General features: G+C 32.8%; 1 protein-coding gene across 2 annotated transcripts in view; it reads right to left on the bottom strand.

Moving 5' to 3' along the window:
• Positions 1–18,926, bottom strand: part of LOC150108642 (membralin-like) — a 259,480-nt gene that overhangs the window by 199,434 nt on the left and 41,120 nt on the right. For both annotated transcript variants that reach the window (XM_090416100.1, XM_090416101.1), the window contains exon 4: positions 12,358–12,468. In XM_090416100.1, the coding sequence (XP_090272226.1) occupies positions 12,358–12,468 (111 nt within the window). The remainder of the gene's footprint in view (positions 1–12,357; positions 12,469–18,926) is intronic.

The following is an 18,926-nucleotide window of genomic DNA, read 5'->3' as shown; positions in this document are numbered from 1 at the left end:
GTTGACACACTCTAAAGCTATTCAATTATAAAGCCATAATATTCGACAGTAAATTACAGTTATAATAATAAAGCTCATAATAACTGTAATTTACAGTCGAATATTATGGCTTTATAATTGAATAGCTTTAGAGTGTGTCAACGTTAATTTCAGTGTCTTTTAATATCTTTCTATGTTCTTATCGCCTGATGAAGTCATTCTTGATGAAACATGTTGCGTTTTTTCAAATAAATGTCATTGTGTTATAATTCTCGGGTTTTAAGTCAGTTAATTTAGAAAAATGAATATATATACATACATATATTACATACATACAGGTATCCCTTGATATATGCAGCTTTGATTAATGCGGTTTTGATTAGTGCACAAAAAATTATTGTGACCATAAACTTGATATATGAGGTATCAAATTTGATTAGTGCGACCTAAAAAGTTTGAAAATAAACAAAGCGCTAGGCTTGGTCAATGAAACCGATCAGATCACGTGGTACAAGTCATGCTCCAACGTTTGTAACTCAGTCTCGGTGCTTCAATTTATCAGCAGAGCATGGCAGGTACAGACATATATGTGTATGTATTACAGTGTACGCTTACAGCCTATCTGCACATCACGCAATTTTCAAATTATGTAAAGCATTATCCTTCGTAACCATGGCCTTGAAAAAAAAAAATAAATAAAGGAAAACTTATTACTTTGGATACTAAAATTGACATTATTAAAAGATTTGATAACGGAGAAAGCAAAGCAAACATCGTAAGAGCTCTAGGCTTTGGTGAATCAACTATACGAGCCATTTAAAATAAAGCGACTGAGTACTGCGAACAAGGCAAAGTGGCATCTGCATCTTTGAGTATGCACTGTACTAGGAATAGAAGCTCATTAATGATCAAAATGGAAGATTTACTATTTCTTTGGGTAGAACGGAGGTTGGAAACCTGCGGCTCAGGAGCCGCATATGGCTCTTTGAATGAATAATTGCGGCTCTTTTCGTTATTAAACGATCTATCTAAACATAGAAGTAAAAAGAAATTTTTTGTAGGTCAAATGACCCTTAGGCATATGTTGATACTCAAAAAACATCAGTTTACATTCGGTGCGATCAGCCAGGCAGAGCACTACTTTGTAGCGAAAATTAATCGCTACAAATTAATTTAATTTGTAGCGATTAATTAAGCGCTACCGTGCCGATCGCTACAGTAGCGCTAAGATCAAACAGTTGGCTTAGACACATTTATGACGTCACGCTAGGCTAGCACATGTAGCCCTACGGTAGTGCTTGCCTGTCTGAACGCACCCATTGTCTTCGCATATAGTGCAGGTGTGGTCTAAATCTGCTCAGTTTGTTAAAATAAGTAAAGGTTTTGTAGTGGACGTTGCAGTGCTTTCGTTTACTGGTGTGTTAGGTAACATGAATATTGTAACATTAAATTAAATATTAACAAAATAAAAATATTTTTATAGCATTTAAAATGTCAGCAAAGAGAAAGATAGAACAAGAAAATTGGGAATTTAAAAGTGAATGGACTGAAATCTACGCATTTGTAGCAGATACAGCAGAATTTTCAATGTGTTTAATATGCCATGAAAAGCATTCAAACAATAAAAAAATCAAATATAGAAAGAAAATTTTTAAATAAACACGATACATTTGACAAAGCATATTCACTGGGAGATGAAAGAAAAAGTCAGTAGAAGAGCTGCAATGCAAAGTAAACCTAACTAAACGTTCATTTTCCAAATGGATAAAAGAATCAAGAAATACAACTATTGCTGGTTTTGTGGCCGTTCAAGAAGTTGTTAAACGAGGAAAACCTTTTACGGATGGCGAATATGTGAAAGAATGTTTTATTAAAATGTCTGAATATCTTTTCTGTGATTTTAAAAACAAAGCGGAAATAATTACAAAAATAAAAGACATGCCATTATCTGCTAAGATTGTAAGGGACAGAACTATATGAATGGCAGAAGATATAACAAATCAGCAGGTTACAGATCTAAATTCAACACTAGGATTCTCCATTGCTTGTGATGAATCATGCTATGTGGATGACATTGCACAGATTGTACTTATTTGTAAATACATAAACTCTCAAGGACCTCAGGAAGAATTACTCGATATGCTGCCACTTACAGGAGAAACTCGTGAAGAAGACATTGAATCTGCTGTTACCACTTGCTCGAAAAGTAAGGGTATTAATATTAACAAAATAATATCTGTTGTGAGTGATGGGGCATCGAGCATGAAAGGTACAAAAAAAAAAGATTTTGTTTCTTTATTTAAAAAACAAATTTTGCATGACGTGTTTTCCTTTCACTGCATAATCCATCAAGAGATACTTTGTGCACAAACTTTTCCAAAAGAGATAACAATAGTGATGGATTTGGTTGTAGAAATTGTTAACAAAATAATGGCAAGACCGCTACATCATCAGCAAATTTTGTGAACTTCTTAAAGAAATCAATTGCGAATATTCTGATCTTTTGCATAACAGAATAAGATGGCTTTCCAGAGGTGCAGTGTTGATGCGATCTGCCACCTGCCTTGGAGAGGTTAAGTTGTTTCTAAGACAAAAAGACCTTGAATATGCACAGTTGAGAAGATACTCATTGGTTACAAAAATTCTACTTTATGGCGGATATGACTTCCCATTTAAACGCACTAAATAAGAAACTACAGGGAAATGGAAATACAGCAGTTTTGCTTTTAGAAGAAGTGATTTCATTTGAACAAAAATTATATTTGTTTACGATAGACTTAGAGAAAGCACATTATTACATTTTCCTACTTTGAAGAAATATCAACAAGAACAAGATGATAATAATTCCATAAATTTAACCTTTTTCAAAGAAAATTGTGGTAAATATGCGATCTGAATTTAATGAGAGATTTGAGGAGTTTAGAAAGAATAAGGCAACTAGTCATTTTTATTGTGACCACTTGAAATTAATCCTGCTGAATTAAATTTTTCACCTTTTGCTGGAATTGATGAGGCTGCATTTCAATTTGAGTTAGAGGACCTGAAAACAAAGGATTTGTGGAATTCAAAATTTAGAAATCTTAAAGCTGACCTGGAAGAGTTGGAAAGACAAAAATCTACCCTTGCAATACAACACAAATGGTCTGAAATAGAAGATCTTAAAAAGCAAGATCAGAATCTTAAAAGCAAATCAGATTGTATTTGACATGTGGAATTGTTTACCGGACACTTACATTCAGTTAAAAATATACACATTTGGACTTCTATCGATTTTGGGATCGACATATTTCTGTGAGCAAATATTTTCTAATATGAATTTTATTAAAAGTAAGTTGAGAAACCAACTAAACAACATGAGTCTTTCGTCATGTTTGAAAATAGAAATTATGCATATTCGTCGAATATTGAGAAACTATCCGAAGAAGTTCAACAGCAAAAATCGCAATAAGATATTTTAAATTAAAAAAATTAAAGAAATAGGTATGTTATTGGATTGTATTTATACATATGCTTTTGTAAGGAAAAGGAAATCTTTGTTTTATTATTTAATATTTTAAAATATCATATAACTTCATGTGACATGTCACCCCTGTGTTTTATAAGTATGATAACGTGTTACTGTCAAAAAAAAAAAAAAAAAAAAAAAAAAAAAAAAAAAATGTGCAGCTCCCTAATTTTTTTTTTAACAGATGTAATTTTAAAAATGGCTCTTCACTCCAAAAAGGTTGCAGACCCCTGGGCTAGAAGTTGTAATCAGAAGCATATTTCCCATTGACAGCAATAATCTTAGGCTCAATGCTTTTAAGCCTTTTTCCTACATTTAAAGAAAACAAATATCAAGATGTGACTGCAACATTTTCTGCAAGCACAGGCTGGTTAGAAATTTTCAAATCTTGATCCGGAATGAAAAATGTAAAATTAACAGGCGAAGCAGCAAGTGCTGATAAAGATGTTGCAGCCAGATATCCAGCTGAATTAAGGAAAATAATCAAAGAAAATGGGTGCGACAATCGTCAAATATTCAACGTAGATGAAACTGGCCTGTTTTGAAAGAAAATGCGAATAAAAACATTTTTAGCAAGAAAAGAATGAGCCATACCTGGTTATAAAGCATCCAAAGATCGCTTAACACTTTTACTTGGAGGTAATGACGAAGACGATTTCAAATTAAAGCCAATGCTAATTTAGTGAGCAAATGAACCCAAGAGCTTTCAAAGGCTGTAACAAACAATCCCTTCCAGTAATATGGAATCAAATAAAAAGGTATGGCTTACCAAACAGTTGTTTGAAGAATGGTTCATTTTGCATTTTTGTCCCACAGTTGAAAAATACTGCAATGAAAATAATTTAGTTTTCAAAATTCTTTTAGTATTGGATAATGCCCCTGGACATCCCATGTCACTTAATGATTTAAATAGTAATGTGCAGGTTGTATTTTTACCACCGAATATGACATCTTTGATACAGCCTATAGATCAGGGAGTCATTTCTACATTCAAGGCTTACTATACTAGAATAACTTTCACCCAGGCAATTCAAGCTACAACTGGAGACAATCCAATCACTCTAGAGGAATTTTGGAAAAATATGATATTAAACAAGCAGTTATAAACATTCACGAGTCTTGGGAAGAAGTGACAGCCAACTATATGAGAGCAGTCTGGAAGAATCTTTTGCCTGAATCTGCAAATAATTTTGGTAGTTCTATTAATCCTGTCAACAAAGTTATTGATAATACTGTTTTGATTGGAAGTGCTCTTGGCTTTGAGAATGTCGATTCAGAAAATATTCGGGAATTATTGGAATCACATTCGAAAGACCTAAGTAACGAAGATCTTCTTGGAATCGAACATCAACAGGCATACGAAGAGGAAGAAGAAAAGGAAACTGAAGAAATAGAAGATGTATCTAAAGAAATCACTATCAGAGAACTTGAAGAATTGTTTAGGACAATTGAGAAGGCAAAAGAACTTATACTAGAGATAGATCCAAATGTAGAGAGAGAGAGAGAGAAGCATGAACGTTAGTCATGGTTTAGATAAATAAATTGATTGTTATCGCAAAATCATGGAGGAGAAAAAAAAAGCTACTATTGTTCAATTTACGTTAGATAAGTTTTTTTATAAAAAAATAAATATTTATATAAGTTTTTATGTAACAAATATGTATAAATAAAATATATAAATATATGTCACCTTAAAAAATAAATGTTTAAATTTTTATATTTTGCAGGATTCATTATAATTATTCCCATTAATTCTTAACATTGAATAATGCGGCTTTGATATATGCAATGTCCATCGAGGATTAATTAACTGCATATATCAAGGGATACCTGTGTGTATACATATATATATGTTTATAATTATTAACTGACTTAAACACCGAGAAAAAAATACAAGAGATTTAATAAGGTTTCACTACTAGTTTTTCATCGGAAATGCCAACTTCGTCTAGTAAATACAGTACCATGGAGAAAACATTTTAAAAATATATTGAACTCTAGACAAAACAGCGTTTAGAACAAGTAGTAGTTGTGTTTGAAATTGAGCCCGAGCATTAGTTCTGGCGTGAAGTCCTGTGCGTGTGAATGATATCATGAGTGCACCAAAACTGGATTACAGCGCTATGTGAATTGGGCAGGCTGTAACTGAGATTGCTGTTTAGATGGGTAGGGTCAAGAGCTATTTCTTTGGATTCCAAGATATGTCTTTCTAATTCATCGGAACATTTATGGATGTTTGAAGTTGAGTTCCAGTCTATTTCATGTTGTCATCCTTCAACATTGGTATCGGCCAAGAATAAACTATGTTTTGTCTAAAGTACAATATATTTTTAAGATGTTGTTTTCTCCATGGTACTGTATTCACCTGACGAAGTTGCCATTTCCGGTGAAACCTTATTAAATCTCTTGTATTTTTTGCTTGGTGTTTAAGTCAGTTAATAATTATAAACATGTCATTTAACCGAGTCAATTACTCTGTAAATAAATAAATAGACACACACACACATATACTGGCTATATATATATATATATATATATATATATATATATATATATATATTCCCAGTTTTTCTCTTACACACACAGAACAAAACTCAAGTGTTCTACATGTGCCTTTTACTCATGATGACATAACAGGATTCCAGGTTCATATTAATAACAAGATGCTAGAATTCCAAAAAACTAAAATATAAGATAAAAGAAATTAATATGCACAATGAGGATTCAAGTTCTTCCATATATATATATATATATATATATGCACTTTCAAGTTTATATAAATTAACTTCAGGTCAAGCAACCAGATATTTAATTGGATTATGCTTTCAATTACTATGATTATACCTAGTGCCTTTTCTTACTTTCCTTCAAGTTTAATGTAACTGTTTTAACAGATGTCAGACATCTATTTAACACATTAATTCAAAGTCGGTCAGTTTCTTACTGGAACTGTATACATACACATAACTACTTATGCTCTGCTGTTCCATTATTCGACAGCTGAAACAATGCATTGTAAGTTTACATTTTACTTAAAACAGTGAATTTTCCATTAAATCTTTATCTATGCAAAATGTATAACTGTCTGGTATAATATGTGTTTGAGTTATCCTTCTGGTCTTCTCTGATTTTTTGTTTAATGCTACAAAATTTGTTGATTTTAAAAAAACAAAAGATATGCATCATTTTTCAATTACATTATGTCTCACAACAAATAAATCATGTTCCCGAGACACGTGCATTGTCTCACACAATACTAATTTTGTATGAATTAGACCTGTCAGTTAAAAACCTAGTCTGTTACTTTCATATAGCTTACCAATTGTATTCCCTGAAGATGCCGATAGCAAAAATCGGTGAAACGTGTAGGACGATAAATTAAAACTCACTTGACTAACCTTCAAAAAAAAGTGTTATAGTTAATATGCATCTTTTATTCTAGGCCTTGAGAATATAAAAGAAATTGCATCTCAACATTTTCAGCAGTGTTGTTCACAGTTTACTGCTGACTGTAAGTTCAAACTGCACATTGTCGCCACCAGCATTGTCATTTTTCAATGTTGGTGGCCATTTGGAGTACTTGGAGCCAACTAGGTTTTGCTCCTCTCTTTTCCACCTATCAACTATACTCTGTAACCCACAAATCTTCAACCTATCCTGATAAGGATTATTCCACAGCTCTGTCTTGGTCACTTGTTTTTAATACTAATAATACAAATTCTATAATCAATGACATATACAGAAAAACAATTTCTTTAACTTCAGTATAATTCATCTTATCAGGGAGAAAGGAGAACAGTTAACAACATTCAAAACATGAATCCAAAGATGAGTCACACAGCATGTTCTTACTTGCCCATGTCTCAGTCACAGCTAAGTTAAAAGGATGTTCAAAGGGAAATAATGGATAGGTTTTGTAATTCAAATACAGGGTTACATAACTTATTACAAAAAAAAAAAAAAAAAAAAATATATATATATATATATATATATATATATATATATATATATAGAAAGTTTTAACTTGGGCATATAATATGTATTCAAGATACCAAGTGATTTTATATGAACTTGGTTTTTAATCCTGTTTCCCAAGAAAGCAAACAAGAAAGTCAAGTTTGCGCCTGCAAAAACTGCAAGTCTAAGGCAACTGATCACTAAGGTAGTGCCAGTCGAGGCAACTCGTGGTAAAGGTGGATAAAGATCTGATCACCATTCTTAGTATTTTTCTCTAATGTAAAGTACATCCCCTTGCGGAGATGTATGATGCTAAACATTAAAGGCAATGGTCACTACCCATACCAGTTTCGACCTTTGTTGAGGTCTTGTCAGTGGGAGCCAGACCTGAAATGCTAAGAGTGAAGTAATGCAAAGCTTATTATGTATTTTACCAAAATATATACCCAAGTAATGCAAAGCTCATTATGTATTTTACCAAAATATATACCCAAGTAATGCAAAGATCGTTATGTATTTTACCAAAATATATACCCAAATTAAAACTTTCTACATCTCTCTCTCATCCTGAGATTTTATTTATAAGGTTTAAACACCTTGTGGCAACTTGTTTTGGTAAAATACATAATAAGCTTTGCATTACTTCACTCTTAGCATTTCAGGTCTGGCTCCCACTGACGAGACCTCAACAAAGGTTGAAACCGGTATGGGTAGTTACCATTGCCTTTAATGTTTAGCATCATACATCTCCGCAAGGGGATGTATTTTACAGTAGAGAAAAATACTAAGCATAGTGATCAGAGCTTTACCACAAGTTGCCTCGACTGGCACTACCTTAGGGATCAGTTGCCTTAGACTTGCAGTACTTGCAGGTGCAAACTTGACTTTCTTGTTTGCTTTCTTGGGAAACAGGATTAAAAACCAAGTTCATATAAAATCACTTGGTATCTTGAATACATATATATATATATTATTAGCAGTTAATTGTGACTATTTGTCACAACTTTGAGAATGGCATCATGTCAAAGTAGTTAAGATTCAGACAATGTCAAAGTTTCACAATTATCAAAAAATAATCAAATTTAGATTTACTGGAGATTTGAATCCAAAGAAATGTGTCAATGGCATGGTAACTAAGGCCAAACTTGTCAGAGTCCAAGAATTCGATGTGCTCCTAATGTTCCTGGATTCTAATCTTGACAGAATGGCCAGTCTGTCAAAAATAGCACACTCAAAGATTGAGCAACACAGAGGACACTTAATAGGCACTAGGCAAGAAAAAAAAAAAAAAAAAAAAGCAGGTAATTTATATTTGGTGGAAAAGGTAGCACCTGTGCTACCTTTCCCAATATTCTTTAAGAAAGAATAGGAAAGCTCATTTTACATCAGATTGGTTAATTATAATTTTTTTTTATTCTTTTGTATAAAGATTGTAGAAAAAAAGTAAAAAAATTATAAAAAATATTGTAAAAAATGAAAAAAATTATAAAAAGATTGTAAAAAAAAGTGTTAAAAAGAATCACAGCTGAACAACTTCCCGATATGAACTACTGACCTAAATATGCAAATTTCATTTTAAAAAAATGAAAAATATTAAAAACAAGAACCAAATCTTGGATATTCATGGCAAATCTTGAAGAGTAGAGCACTCATCTATAAAAAACGAAATAAAGCAATGTGAGAATTAGAGGAATTTCTCTACTGAATGTTCCTGGTAAGATTTATGCAAGCTCTAAATCTTACTCTGGTTCTCCTCCAGTCAAGATCAGATTTTCACTTTATGAAAAACAGTTCAGAAATCATGAGAATACAAGACTTGAAAAGGAATATGAAAAAGTGCAAAAGAAACACTGTTTAAAATGCTTCAATTATATGGTCTAAATGGTACATTATATTGAACAACACACAATCTATATTTCAGTTGTAAGTCAGCACTTAGAATTGAAGGAAGATGCTTTGATGTTCGATCAGTTGTGAGATGAGGGTGCACATTATCTCTGCTGTTATTCATCATCTACAGTATATGGATCCCATTATGAAGGAAAGTAACATTAAACCCGATATTAAATTGGACAAGTTACTCTCAGCTGCTTACCTTAATGTAGATGATAAATTAAAGATGCCAAGAGATAATATTCTTGGTTTAATCCATTATCCAAGTGTAAACAAACAGAGTTTGCACGGTATTTTCAGGGGAGGGCAACTTGTATATGGAAGCTAATGACTTCACATCACTTGCCTTAGTATTAATGTAGATGATGTTTTACTCCTAAATAAATCCAGTAAAAGTCTGCAGAATTCTCTAAATCAGTTAAATACATGCTGTTATAAATTTGGTATGAAAATTAGCAATAAAAAGATAAAGACTATGAAAGGCAGGATTACTACTGAAAACATCACCTGCATCCTGAATGAACAACTTGTAGGATAAGTAAAACATTTCAGCAATTTAGGCATAATTTTTATAGCAAATTAAATATGGAAATAGATGACAGAATTAGTAAAGCTAGTATGGTAAGAAGTTAGCTGAATAAATTTATATAGAATAAAAAAGAAATAAGTTAAAACACTAAATTAGCTATATATAATACAGTGTTCTAACCAATTTTAACTTATGGATCTGAGAGCTGGGTTAGAAGTAAAACACTTGATCAAAGACTGGAGACTACGGATATGAGAGTTCTGAGAAAGATTAGAGAAGCAAACAGATGACATCAATGGCAGTATTATATTAAAGATGAGTATATATTGAGAAGGAACTTGATATTGTTAGCATTCAGGGGTGTGTAAGCAAAGGTAACCTCAGGTGGTGCAAGCAAGCCACCATTCACGTCTTGTGATTCGTTTGAATGTTGTTAACTTCCATCTCTCCTTGATGATGTTCTTGTACAATAGGAAAATATACTGGAGTTAAATAAATTTTATTTTACTGTACATATATCAGTTATTATAAAATATGCCTATTACACATTCCTGTAAAACATTTAATTATTAAGCAATGAATGCTTTTGTCAACTGTGCTTATTTTAAAACATAAGCAACCCAGGAAATCAATCTAACTTTTAAAAAATAAGCAGTTGATAGAACATATAAAGAAGCAAAGTTTTATAAGTTCCATTTTCATTATCTTACATCGCTTGAGTTAAAGATAAAAATTATGGTTTTGAAAAATTCCAAAAAAATTTTAGGAAAAATATTTGGGTTCTTGGGTTTTCTTGTCAGCTGCACATCAAAAGTTATATACAAAATGAGTAAACCAATCTAACAGATAAGCTTAGGTGTTGAATGTTATCCATAACTTATTTTTAATGGTATTACAACACCAAATAAACTAAATTATATGAAAAACATGTTTATTAACTGGCTTATATTTTGCTGGATTTCAAACCAGCATCTTCAGAGCACACTGTGTTATATGCGACAATGAGTAAGCAAAAGAATTCAAGTTGTAATGGACAAATGATCTAAAGTCCTAGTTTGTTACCATCTACTGTTGTTAAAAAAAGAAGTATTACAGCTATTCCTACATAGCTATAATACATAGTTGATCTTAAGATAACAGTCTTCTAAATTTTTGACAAATTAGTGCAACCATATTTGTTCAGGCTAGGAGAATGCTTCATAGCCACAGCTGACTAAAAATAATCTTCCTGACCTGTGATGGACTATGGACAGACAGGAAGATCTGTTAACCTAGGAGAACATAAAAAATACATTCACTACCATTATTATGGTGTCTGGACTAGCAAACCACACTTTGAACACCCCTTCACAGAGGATTAGATGGAAGAAAACCAACGTGCTATACAGAAGTCATTACAGGTCAGAAATCTTCAGACCACTCTGCTGAGTTCCACAGCAGAGTGGTCTGAAGATTTTTAACATACTGCATTGTTTTTTCGAATTGTTGTCAAGGCATCTAAACCCAAAAGCTTCAATATATTATAACTATTAATTATAAATAAATGTGACAAGCCAGTTTTCTGTGTTTATCAGAAAACAAATCTGAGTTCCTGGGAGGAAAAATTCCTGTTACCTTTATTAAGCATGCTTGACCTTGATAAAAAAGAGACTTATTATGTAAGAATACTATTTATAACTAATAAAATAACATTACAATTATAATAAATATTCTAATTATCACTGTGAATATAAAACACCATATTTACTCGAATATAACTCGCACTCTATTCCCCAAAATGAAAGTTATAAAATCGTAGTGCAAGATACGAGCGGGGATTTTTGGAAACTAAAGTTTTTTGGGAAAAAACAAAATTGACATTTATAATTAAATCCTCAGTATTCATTATAATTTATAATTGCTCACATTATTTATAAAATGAATGCATTTAAATTTTAATTATCAATGTTATATAAGCATTCGGTTGCTCACCAACACGCAATATATTTGCATCTTCAAGCAACAATGCTTCTGTAATTAAATTAATTATTTCTGGCAAAATCATGTCCCAAGCTCTCAAAATCTAGTTGCACAACACACACACACAGAATCCAATATCGAGTAGAAATCAATGCTCTCACTCCCATATTTCCTCTACTGGTTGCTCCCATCTCTATGCATATGATCAATGTGGTATTAACAAAAGATTGCGTGACTTAACGACAAAGGCAACTGACAATTGTTGAGTTGAGATGCTGATTCTCTTCAACCGAATTCTAAAATATATGAAACTGCCATAACAACGTTATTTATTAAAGTTTTAACCTTTTTTTTTTGCATGTGAATTATATGCAAAAGTTCTTAATGTTTTTTTTTTTTTTTTTTTTTTTTTTTTTTGTGTGTGTGTGTGTAAAGTAAAATCAGGGGTGCAAGATATAAGCGAGAGGGAGTTATATTCGAGTAAATATGGTATACAACCTAAATTTCTGTTACAAGTAAATTTGAACTACTTTACCTAAAGTTATAATCTGAAATGGAATATTTAATTTCTGTCGAGTACTAGGTGAGAGCTTAAGTAAACCATGTTCAAGAGAATATTCTAGTATATAATCATCCTGTGGCCACACTGAAAAGTGAAAACAGTCAACTTAATATACAAATCAAATAAATGGAAAACATAAAATAATACATATCAGACTTTAAAATGATTAAAATTTTGTCTCAGCTATCATTTTGCTGAGAAAGTTAATTCAGGTGAAACACTTATTTCACCTGAATTAAATATTGATAATTGTGATTTATCATAGGTGTACCATCATATGTACAGTAGTGAACAAATTCATCCGAACACTAACATGTCAAAGAAAAATTTTAATTTCACAAGAAAATAAGAACAAAAATTAAATACCAACTTTACCTAATAATTTATATGTGTTCCTCTGTTCCTAATAAGTTCATTAATTCACTTAATTCACCATGGATACCAACATAGAACACATTTTTCTTATTTCTGCATCTTGAAACTACACTTTTATAATGGATTGTATTAAGTTATCCTTTGTATCAATTTGATTTTCCAAAGTCTCTTTTTCACTATGGTCCCACAGACTTCTGGTCTGTGGGACCACTCTTTCCTCCAATATTTTTATGTATTGGTCACTTTTCATCATACCATCAACAGGCAAGTGATCCTGGATCATCATGTGTAAAACAATCCCAGAACAACTTTTTAGCTTGGTGTTTAGGAGCTTGTTGAAGGTGGGTGAGAGAAGTCTTCTCAGCTGCTGATTTGCAAACATAGGATACTTGCTCTCCTTGGACAAAGAAATGGCTCTCATCTGAGAATATGACCTTCTTCCACTTTTCAACAGTCCAATCTTTGTACACTTTTGTCCATTTCTTTTTCTTCATAGCCTTCATCAATAGTTGTTTCCTTTTTTGGTCTGTGGGCAGTCCTCCCTGCTTCCAACAATCTTTGATGGAATGTCATGTCAGAAACATTAATCCCACTAGCTGCCAAGTCTCTAAGTCTACAGCTGACAATCTTGGATTCATTTTGCTAACTAGTAAATGATCTTGAATAAGCATAGTTTTCCTCTTTTTCTTTTGTCAGGAGAAAAGGTACCAGGTTCTCTAAATCTCTTTAAAATCACATTAACAGTACCTAAACAAACACCATACTCATTGAAAATTTGTCTTTGAGTCATGGATGTGAGTTGAGAAAGAGTACATATTTTTGAATGCTTTCTTGGAGATCATACTCATGATTGCAGATGTAATCACGACTATGATCAATCTGGCCTTGCAAACCATGTATTGAATACAACTCACAGGTGTTCTTCTGGAAGAAAACCACCATGCCATGCTCCACCATAGTAAATTTAAAAAGGAAAGACTATATTTGGAATCTGCAGCAGCACTCAAATCAACCTAATCTTAACAAATGTGGATGTATAAAACTTCCCAAAATTTAGGAAACAATAATTGCAAGCAGTTCCAGTATACATCCTAGGCTGCCTACAAACACCCATAGAGAGTGCACCACCTAGATAGGACTTTAGAGTCACCCACATGTTTCATTTAGTATTGTGTTGTTTTTGTGTGTATGTTACAAGTGTTATTCGTACTCCTTGAAGATGTCTCAGAGACTGAGACGAAATATTGGAAGCATTAATAGTTTTTAATCCTTTCCTAGTGCTGTCAATACTCCATTAAATCTCCAACATGAAGACAAATGTGTGTAAGGAATATAAAATAAGATTTCTGTCAAAAAAAGAATCCCAAGAACTTGGCTTCAGTTGCTACTGAGATAGCTTGTCCCAATTAATTCTGGGAGGCAGAGTGCAATTTCAGCAGAAGTGTGCACATAAATGCTTTTTTTTTTTTTTTTTTTGCTGAAAACCTGAATCCATTTCTAAATGTCCATTAACATATGAAGGGTGCAGGGGAAAAACAACTTCAGTCCACGATATTGACTTCCGAAAAAAACGTAATTAAATTTTCCTTGTTGTCAAAATGCAAGTAAACATAGCATAACAAAATAAAAAAATAATAGATATGGTACATTCATATATATTAAGCATAATTAATTTAAATAGTACTTAAAAATTAAAAAAAACAAATGGTAATTAGGTTGAATTCACAAAAATTGGACTGAAGTTGTTTTTCCCCTGTACCCTTCATATATCATCAACTGCTTGTTGAAGTTGCCTTTCAATAACTCTCACATTAAAAGAATGAAAGAAACCTGTCAAGTCATTAACATATAGAGCATTATCTACCGTGGAAGATTGTTCAGTGTTTGTGTTTACTCTGCCAGCAAGAGTGTCACGTGTCACGCTTAAGGACAGAGCTTGGAGAAGACCCTCTTCTTAGCAGTATGGCCAGGATAATGTGCTTCCCAATAGGACCTAGAATATTTGGCTATAGATATAGTTTGTAATAAAAACATGATGTCCTCTGAGACCTGAACTCTTTTAACATACCATACCTCCAGGCTGTGTCATAAGTTTTTCCCATGCCTAAGAAAACTGAAAGCATATATTTAAATTTCAGGAATGTACCTCATATAGATGTTTCTAGATAGATCAAATGATCCAGTATTGATCATGATTTAAGAAAGAACCCCACTATTTGTTGGGGGAGAGAGATCGTAACTTTCCTATAACTAAGAAAAGATCCAAAACGAGCAGTTTGACATTAATCATTTTCTCCAATATCTTTGTAAGCCATTGGGTCAAGGTTAATGCCAGACTTCTATGGTATTTAGAAACCAACAATCTTTTTATCCAACACATGGCTTTCATATTAAAGTGCTTTAATATGAACTTTTTTTATACACACACACATTCACAAGAATATAGTAATTTATTACTGCAAATATTTCAACCAGAAACTACATGGTCATCATCAGTGTATTTGCATAATCATAAGGTGAAGCTACAACAAAGAATGTTAATCCTATTTACAGAGCTGAGCCACATGCTGGATCCACCTAGTGGGTAGATCCAGCATGTGTAATATTAAAATAATATTACAATTAAGGCCCAAATTTAAATTTATTGATTTGAAATAAATTAGATAATGAAATGACATAGCATGATATTAATTTTTTTTTAATTTAAATATATATATATATAATATCAATAATATCAATAATTTCCCTCCATTTTAATTAATAATATTATGCAACTTCATCAGATAAGATGTTTCAAGCCTAAATCTTTTACAGCACAATGTTTAAACAGTTTTCCAAACATGGTCTCATGCCTTGATTTTTCAATTTAGAAATACTGAGATGATGATCTCTGCAGATTCTTTGAAAAGAGATCAAACTGCAGATTTTTAACATAACAGTTTAGAAAATATTCAAAATGAAGCTTTACAGTATAAACACAAGCAAACAAAAATAATTAATGATTGATTTATTGATATTAATAAATATTTCTTATTGATAGTTTGCTGTGATAAAGTGTGTAACTGAAAAGGAACTAATGTTGTAAAAAAGGTACCCTCTGGAAGAGTTGGATAAAAACAAATTCCAAAAAGTCAAGCTAAAATTGGGTTTTAGAATAATGGTGTCCCACATCTTCAGCAAATTAATGCATCCATATGTGCTGAGGTTGAAGTTCTTCCTAGCTGATGCTGATTTTCAAAATAGTCTCTCTAACCCACAGTGACTTCTATGCAGCCAAGCTGTATTCTTCAATTTAATCACATTAAAGCATAGTCCACAGCATGACTTGCTATATAGATGATTATGGATATAGTTTTTATGTTCTTCAAGGTGGATGTTTAAAAAAAATAAAAATCTACCAGTCTGTGCATAGTAGGCTGAGATGTATACACAAGGAACTTTTTATACATGCCCAGATCTACAAGAGGTGATGCTGCGCTTTAGGCAAACTAAGGAGCAGCATCACCTTTGTGAAAATTCAGAAGTACAAAGTCAGGGAAACTAGAATGTTTAGGGAGAAGGGAAGCAAGTGAGTATGGATCCAGGAAACTTAGAGGTTAGTAAGTGGAAGAGTGATCACATGATTGATAGTTTTCTTAAGTATTCTCAGAACATAATGGACTGGGAATAGTTTTCCAATGATCTTGTGTGCTGTTTGCAGTATTTTATCTATTTAATAGAGCTGTAGTCATTAGCTAAAAGTATTGCAAAGGTACTCAAGCTCTGTATCAAGAACTGTGTCATTTGAACATAAGACCTAGTTTTGTGAGCAAGTGTTTGGGGGATGCTGTACTGTGGAGATGGTATTATTGTTTATGTAAGTACCTTCTAGTGTGTATATGTGTGTAGGTTTCCTATAAAAAGGAAAGAATAATGAGCCAGAATCATCCGATAGTTATGTGTCTAGGAAGAGAAGACAGCTTCTAGTTTCTTTTTCTAGAGCAAAACGTATTTTTGGATGTTGGGTGTTTTTGAAGTGCACTAAAACTGCATCTAATATGTTTGAGCCATGAAGCCAAATAGCACACAAATCATCTACATATCATAGAAAAACTGTAGGTTTATGTGAGCTCTGCTGCATGCCTGATTTTCTAGATATTCCATGTAAAATTGGCTAGAGAGAAAGAGGGGAAACAAACTAAAGTCCCATCTAGCTGTTTATATATTTTTTTTCCTTTCTATAAGAAAGAATAATAAACGATGAATTTGAATAATATATCAGAGGAGAAAAGTGGCTTGATAATGTCAAGGCCTCAGTGGTACATTGGTAACTTTTCATGGGTAGGAGTCCCATAAAGAAAATCAATAACATCAAAGTTGACCACAACGATTGAATCCTTTCAGGTGAAGATTATTTTTTATTAAGATTTTAACATGAACAGAAATTTTGATAAAGGAGGGATTACCAGTCTGGTTGGTTGAGGTGGATAGCATACCAGCTCTCAAACCAACAGGTTGTGGATCAAATCCTACAGTGAGATGGATGTTTGTAAAAGCCTGCACTGGTGATATAGCTCCTTGACTACCCCCCCTTTTTTTTAAAAAAAGAAAGGGTCATTTTTGCTGGATGTTTGACAGTTTGTAGGTAGAGCCATTTATTCTATCAACTACTGGATGAATGGATTCATGAATTTTTGGGACTCTATTTATCTAAGAAGGTCTGACATGGTAATCAAAACATAAGGGAAATGCTATGTCATTATGGATCTAAAAGAGTATAATAGAAAATCTCAAAAGAAAAACAGTGTACAAATTCGGTATAGAGATGGAGAAATGATTGTGAATAAGTCAGTACACCAATCATGCAGTTTGTGGATTTGTGGAGTGATACTGATGGAAGGAAGGATTTATATTTATATAAGATGGATGAGTTACATCTAAATGGCTTTGGTGTCAGGAGTTTTGAGAAAGCGTTGTTAGGTGAAAATTCTGAAGTACAAAGTCAAGGAAACTAGAATGTTTAGGGAGAAGGGAAGCAAGTGAGTATGGGTCCAGGAAACTTGGAGGTTAGTAAGTGGAAGAGTGATCACATGATGACCACAAAATGTAGCACCCCAGGATAACTTTGGTGGGCTCAGTAACACATTAAGGGAGATTGTGGGATGAAGAGGGTATTGCAGTTTCTGTATGCTAATGCCAGAAGTATTCGAAATAAGATTGAGAAATTTTTGGCATTGATTAGCACAACTTGGTCAAAATTTAAAGGCATTAGTGAGACACAGCTGATCGAGGATAATATGATCATAGGAATAGAATGCAAGGGATGTAATGTCTTCAGAGAGAGAGAGAACAGAAAGAACAGGATGGGGTGGAAGAAGGGATTTTGCTAATGATAGCAGAGGAATTAAAGCCAAAAAGAGTATAAATATATATCAGTGGGACAGGGATTCAGAGAGCAGTTAATTTGAGGCTATCTAGTGTGAGATAGAGGCCAACAGGAATAAACTGTTGCTATAATACAGGGAGTATATGGGAGAATATAGATGATATGCACTACAAAATTAGCATGAGTACAGATTGAGGTAATTATTATGGGGATTTCAACTATGGGAGACAGCTTTGGAGGAGGAATGGTTACTGGCAAGGAAGGAAATGGAATTTATACAGTTGCTGAGAGATAATCACCTCAGGTAACAGTAAACACCACATGTAAACCAACAGTTTGGCTATGCTATATATATATGATGCACCCAAAATGTATCTAATGTATCGTTACCCAGATACATTAGATACATTTTGGGTGCACTCAAACAACCAATGTCCAAAAATACATTTTGCTGGAGAAAATGAAACTGTCTCCTCTTTGTAGACATACTAGTTACATGACTACCAAATGGTTCATTATCCTTTTCTGTTGATAAGAAACATACACACACACACTGGAAGGTATAAGAATAACAACATCATCGATCTCAACAGTAGAGGACCCTCAAACATAAACAGAATCAGGGTTTATTTCTTCAAATGACACAGCCCTTGATACTTGAATTTTAATACCTTTCACAACAATTTTTAAGCCAATGGCTGCAAGCCCCATAAAACAGTTAAAATACTGCATGTCTTGCCCAAGTCCCTCCTACAACCAATACACAAGAAGCAAAACTATTCCCAATCCCATTATATTCAAG

Source organism: Typopeltis vanoorti, chromosome 3, assembly GCF_054136105.1.
Source record: "Typopeltis vanoorti isolate ZY-2024b chromosome 3, IOZ_Tvanoo_1.0, whole genome shotgun sequence".
Lineage (NCBI taxonomy): Eukaryota > Metazoa > Arthropoda > Arachnida > Uropygi > Thelyphonidae > Typopeltis > Typopeltis vanoorti.
The sequence above is the reverse complement of the archived record's forward strand: the minus strand, read 5'-3'. Positions and strand labels throughout refer to the sequence as shown.